The 7078-nt window shown below is 31.1% G+C and overlaps 1 protein-coding gene across 1 annotated transcript; it reads left to right on the top strand.

The window, feature by feature from the left end:
• Positions 1-980: 980 nt before the first annotated feature.
• On the top strand, positions 981-3974 carry LOC107484335 (bZIP transcription factor 27-like). Its single transcript, XM_052260536.1, has 3 exons — positions 981-1643; positions 2634-2705; positions 3957-3974. The coding sequence occupies exons 1-3, from the start codon at positions 981-983 to the stop codon at positions 3972-3974; spliced, it is 753 nt and encodes a 250-aa protein (XP_052116496.1).
• Positions 3975-7078: the final 3104 nt, after the last annotated feature.

Raw genomic sequence — 7078 nt, 5'->3', positions numbered from 1 at the left:
TGTAAGCGCGTTAGAATGACAATGAGAGACATGAGATGTGAGCACGTCAAGAATGCAAAAAAAAACATCAACAATAATTTTATAAAATAACAATTATGATCAGCTACATATTTGTAGTTGTGAGATGCTAACTACTATTTAATTAGTGAAATAGGACAACTTTTTTTTTATAAGCCTTCAATTGAAGTCTGAAGGCAAATATATTGGGTGCAAGGGATAAAAAAAGGTTATTTTTGGGTATTTTTTATTGAATTAAACTTTGATGCCTAATGTATAAAATTTTTATATGTATATATTTAATTATTTAACATTATATCATAAAAATCAATTATATTTTATATTGAACACAAATAATTATTCAAATGAATGAAGGTGATTAAATAATTGTATGGAAATTTTTAAACTCAGCAAAATTAAACACATCTTTTATTAGTCAAATAGGTCTATATTTATATTTAACCTACAACCCCATATAAATCTTAGCACATAAGTATATGGTTGTTGAGATGTGAACTCACTTATTTCTCTTAAAATAGGATCTTCCCAAAATAGATCCGCATCAGCAAAGTTTGTTATTTATGTTCCTCGATTTTTGGGGCGCCTTATATTTCGCACTTCAAACTAACTGTTGAGCTCTTCACTTCATCCCTAATTGTTTTCATTGACTCAAATTACAATCAATGCATATATATAAATCACACTCTATTGAACCCTCAACGTTGTTGTCTAATTTTGCAAAGGTAATCTACCTATTAAGATGCCATTCTTTCATATTTTAGTGTGGTCACTTGTTTTATGTGTTAGCTTGTATCTTGTTGAAATTCTTCTTCCCTTATAAAGTTTCTGCTAAACTTATATTCTATTGAATTATACTTCTTATCCTGATTACTCGTATTATTATTATTGTTGTGATTTTAAGCTCTATTAGTTTTTGAATGGCTAATAGAGCCCATCAAGGATCACAATACTCACTCCATAATATGAATTTGGATGAGCTTATGAGAAGTGGAATAATTGATGAGAGTGGACAAGTTGTGCAAAACCCTTGTTCAACTTTTTCATCTAATAATCCTTCATTTCTTTTTAACACGTCATCCTCAATGGACAACAATAACAACAACCACCACCACTTGGAACAACCAAATTTACCAGACACAACAACCTTTGAAGAGATTCTTGCCCATGCGGAAATGATCAATCATAATACTAGTAACAATAATTACGATGTTGGAAACCAAGGCAATAACGTTCTTGTTGACCCTAAGTCTTTTATTGGTGTTGATCCAATAGTCATGGCTTCTCATCAAGCTAATTGGTTGCAAATACAATATCCTTCCATGCAACAACATCATCAAGAGAATGTGTGTCATGATTTTGGTGATTCAAAGCCAGTTGTTAACACTCCAGTGATGGAAACTGGTCACTCTAATTCGTCACTAGAGATTTCGATGCCGGTGGCCGCCCCAGCGGCCATGTCATCATGCACATGTTCAGATTCAAAGGGAGTTGTTTTCGGTGATTGTGGCCGCCGCAGCAGGAAGAGAGGGTTCTCAGCTGAGGTGCAAGAACAGGGCATTGACAGGAAGCAGAAGAGAATGGCCAAGAACCGAGAATCTGCTGCTAAGTCAAGAGCAAAGAAGCAGGTACCATCAAGCATGGTTTTCAATTATTTTCATTTTTGAGAGCATAGTTACATGGATACTGATACGGATACACCGTAAGGTATTTGAAGTAATTTTCATTTTAATAGGTTGTCTAATTGGTGAATTCATATAACGATGATTTTGCCATACTTATTGAAAAATACTAGAATAATTGTCCCTTTCGGTCCCAATGATTTTGCCGTCACTGTTGTTTCTGTTGCAGTTGTGGGTATGGTGGCTGATACACTTTTTTATATTTTTAGTTTCTTGTGGCCTTAATGGACATCTGAACCGATATCACGCTGGAATTACGCTCTTACGTGGTTCCAATAGTAACTACAACCACAATATTGCTACTAAGATTGCAATTACGAACTGCAATTTGAAGTTCTGCATAGTTTCAAATTATGGTTAGCAATCATGATTATGACATTACGGCGTGGTATTATTATTGTGATGCACTCTTCAGTTGCATTACATTAGCAATTCTGATTATTATGTTTGTTTTTCCCATAAATTGCGACAACTAAAACAGGAAAAATCATCAATTTGGCCCTGAAATATCGAGTCAGGGAGGATTAGATAGAGACGCACACGATGAGGTTGAAATGCATTATCTTTTTTTTTGATTTATTTTGGGTCCTGTAAATCGCTTCAGTTCATTTTGTTGAGCTCTTCTTTTAGAAGAGGGAAAAAAACCAGTATTCCTTCCTTCAAAATCTCTTGTTTTAGTGTTTTATCTCACTTTATTTCTCCTTTCCTCCAAAATCTTTTAGTGTATTTTTAATTAGATATCTCAATATCTCAATAGAATATAACGTCTTTTGGATTAAAAATTCTTTATTATTTTGACCTTTTAAAAGTTAAATTAGTAGTTGATCTGTCAATTACAATAGCTATCTAAAAATGATGGACTTATACATTGGGTTGTCAACGATATATCAAATTCTCACAATAAAAATGTATTTCTTCTTTATTTGATGCTTCAAGGCCTATATAGAAAAGTTAGAGAATGACAAGTCTCGGTTGCTGAAATCAAACAGACGGCTCAAGAAGCTCATGGTAAGCATAAGCAACCCATTTCAGAGAAATAAGAAAGAAAATAGTAGTTATTACTACTTTTTGAACATGGTTAGTTTTGTTTTGATAATTAGTTTTGTTACCTGTCATTCTTACTTTTTAATTTGTAATGGCTATTAATCATATGCTTACGACTAGTAGACACCAAACAAATATGCTTATAACTAGTTTGTTTGGTACTTTAATTTTGGTGACTTGTTAGCTTAAATATTAGTGTGACATAATTTGTCCATGATCAAAATGTTTTTTGAACTTGAGATGTACAAGATATTGTTATATATAAATAATGTGTGCAAAATGTTTTTATTTATTTATTGTATATATCAATTATATTCCTGATACACATTCAATAACGTAGCTCGATCTCTTTTATAATCTTGGATAGAATGAATTGTAATTCAAGCCTAGGTGCAAAAAATTTTTCTATGACAATTTTGCATTCCAAGAAAGCTGAAAGAGGTTTTCACCAATAAATTGTCTTCACAAAATGTAGCAATCAATAAAGCTAGATATGAAATTAGAAATTATGAGTAGAAGAAAGTCCAGGATGCCTTTGATTTGCGTTTTTATTTTTTGTTTTTATTTTTAATATTTTTTATATTTTTTTAATTTTATAAAAAAATAGATGAAAACAAAAAAATAATAAAATCTTATTTTCTGTTTTTACCTTCTATTTTTACTATTTTTCTTTATGAATTTAGAAAACATAAAACATTAAATATAAAAATAAAAAATAAAAATACAAACCAAATACATCCTAATATTTTTAATTGTTGTAGCTAATAGGCTTTATAAAGGAATAGAAATATAATTAATGAAGAATATTGTTATATCGATTACCTTTACCATTACTTTTACCATCATACATGTCAATTCAGTTAACATTATTCATATTATTTTCAATCTGTTTTGGATATTTTATATTAAACTATACTAATATGACTTGTTTATATTAACGATTCACTTTTCTAATTATATATATATTTTTTTGCTGATATAGTAGTGAGCAACTGAGCACACAATTCTTTCGAGGCAAGGGTTCCGAGATCCTTTGTGACTCCGAAGGAAAAAGAAAAAAGAAAAAAAAAAAAGTTAGATACTCATTACATTATAATTTGAGAATATAAGACATTCGATCGAGCATTTAACAATGGAATGCGTTTTTGAAGTTGACTGTTTCTGACTTTTCAATCATTGAATATTACAGTTATATTCAAAATTATTTAATTTCAGAAAACTGGAAATCCATAGTACGTACCTTTAAAAAGGCAAATATTATATAAAATCTAACGCTAAATGGACGTACACAAGTGAATTCAACAATGTAAATACTTGAACCATCCAACAATTTTTGCTTTTTATTCGACATAGTCCTTAATAACATAATTAGCTAATGGTCATGAGTAACGACAACCTCAAGCATGAATTAATAATCCTATTATATGAAGATGTACAAAGCTCACTTTATTTTAACTTTATAATATAATGTAAAATTGAATGAGAAAAATTAATTGGTAAGACTAAGAAACACATTTCATAAAATTTGCACTTGTTAGAGCAATGAAAACTTATTATTTACTTTTCCAATTATAACCCCAAACTTTAATTTTTATTGGCTTCTAGCTTTGTGGGGTTGCTGTTCAAAACGATGATGTTATCAATCCAAATCTTGTTAAGTTGTAATAAACAATTATATTCTCTTGGTTCCATTTTATTTGTTGTTGTTTTCATATTCATGAATCGATGTATGTAGCCCATAGTTTAATTTTAATTATTGATTGAAGTTTATTTTTCATCCCATGCATTAACTATTTATATGTCTTACACTTCTTTTACTCACGTGAGTTATCTTTTTATATTTTGAATATTAATATTGCAGGACTTTGAGGAAAGATTATTTTCAAATACAAGACTCACTCCAAGATATCAATTGAGGCGTACAAGCTCAAATTTATTCTAGCCTTGACAAAGATCGGGTAGGTTTGGTATTGCTTATTTGAGAATTTCTTGTTGCTTTTCAGAAGTATAAGTTGATTTTTTTGTTTGGTTATAAATCAAAACTTGATGTGCTTTTGTTGTTGTCTTTGTCTTTAATCAAAACATTTATATACATGTTTCACAAAATCAGCTTATGATTTTTAAGCTGTCGCAACACCAAACCATCCACCCCAATATCCAACTAATAATAATACAGTTTCATTTATACTTGCTTTGCTTTTGTATGTATGATGAGGAATGCAGCAGAAGATAATGAAAACATTTTTGCATGTCGTCATTTTTTCTTATGCTTTGTGCACTTATTTTATTATCACCATAAGCACGATTTTCGCTCAAACTGGAACATCATGTTCCATCTTTATGATAATGGTGTAATGAGTACGCAAGGAGTATGTGATAAGGAATTAGAACGAAGGATAAAGGGATAAGAAAATGATGGAGAAAAGACGCAATAGGATGGAGAAAAAACGCAATAAAAAAGATACAGTAGAAACATAAAATGATAGATAATGTTTTTTCCTATTAGATCACTAAGAAATATGTTTTTAGCAACCTAAGTTATCACAAGGGATTCCCACTAGACTTTCAAAGAACCTATCCTTGACAACTTAGATGAGAGAGATGAAAATTGAAAGAGACTAGCACACAGAATCATCTTAGTATTGAACCCTTCAATCGTTTTCATGCAACAAGCAAAGCAAATTATTCACCTCACTTAATCACACTAAAAAAACGTGCATAAAGCAACTCAAAATTTTATTCATCAAAAGTTGTGGAAATTGTCTCACCAAAGGTGTTTAAATAGGCCCCTAACAAACTAACTAAAAGATTAGATAAGATGAGTTAATTTAAATAAGATTTGATCTTATTGGATTAAATCATATTTGATTTAAATTTAAAATTCTAAAGATATGATAACTAATTTAAATCAGATTTGATCTTATTAGATTATATCAGATTTGATTTAAATTTAAAATTCCTAAAAATACTACTATGCAAATCAGAAGTAAATCAAATCTTCCAACAAACTCTAACAGCAAAACAAATGAAAATAAATGCCTACAAAAATTTGAAAATTAATAATAATTTAAGCCTCCCATTGAATTTGAAAAGTATTATTAGGCTTCTTGCTGTCCTTACTTAGCCCAACGGGCTTTATGAGATGTCGGCAATTCAGCAACACTGTTTTTGAGATGGACTCTTGGTCTTCTTGATGTGCAAGTCCGACATGGTATAATTCTTCAAGTATTCAGATATTTGAACGTGACGAGATTATACCCTTCTATCCTTTAGCTCTAAAATGACAAAAATGCCATCCTGACCATGTATCATCCTCTCCCTCTTCAAAAAGATTCGTCCTCAAATCTTGAATTAGAAGCTCTTCTTCCCTCCAAGGAATCCAAACCCAATCTCTGGGTTCAAATACCATGGTTACATAGCTCTTCTCTACCCACTGAATTGTGGCTATGTCTTTCATGTGTGCAAGTTCAATCTTTCTCGCAATACCTTTACCATCTTGTCCAAAGTGTGCAATTAGTTGTCTTTCTTCTCTTTCATCCATATTAATGCCTCCATAATTGACCAGTGCATCTACAAAGCCTGGAAAAGTTGATATAAAAACACTAGGAATTTCATGGTTAGATATATGAGAAAATAAACACTCCGTGGAATTCTATGATACTAATGCACTCTTGTCTAAGCTAGAACTTTCTAGATCTCTCTCACAAGTGTGTTTATTACTCTCAGTTTCTTTTGCGCTCATGGACTCCTCTCGCTCATTTTTCTCCTTTTTTCTCTCAAAACACTTGCTTTCAATCAAACATGGATTCTTTTCACGTAAACACTCACTCTCTTTCGCAGTTTCTTTTCTCTCATATTTTTCAAATTGCTCATATCCCAAGGACCCAGTTGAGAAATTCTTCACTTTTGAATCTTCTAAACCCATTATCCGAGTTCAAATACGATGGTTTGATGGCTTTTCTCTACCCACTGAATTATGGCTATGTCCTTCATGTGTGCAAGTTCAATCTTGCCAATCATACTTTAATTTTACCATCTTGTCCAAACTGTGCAATTAGTTGTCTTTCCTCCTTTTCATCCATATTAATGCCTCCATAATTGACTAATGAATCTACAAAGCCTGAAAAAAGTTGATATAAAAACACTAGAAATTTTATGGTTAGATATATGAGAAATTAAAGACTCCATAATGCACTCTTATCTAAGTTAGAACTTTCTAGATCTCTCTCACAAGTGTGTTTATTGCTCTTAGTTTCCTTTTCACTCATTGACTCCTCTCGCTCACTATTCTCCTCTTTTCTCTCAAAACACTCGCTTTCAATCAAACATGGATTCTT

Source organism: Arachis duranensis, chromosome 4, assembly GCF_000817695.3.
Source record: "Arachis duranensis cultivar V14167 chromosome 4, aradu.V14167.gnm2.J7QH, whole genome shotgun sequence".
Lineage (NCBI taxonomy): Eukaryota > Viridiplantae > Streptophyta > Magnoliopsida > Fabales > Fabaceae > Arachis > Arachis duranensis.
This window is presented reverse-complemented; position numbering and strand designations above follow the sequence as displayed.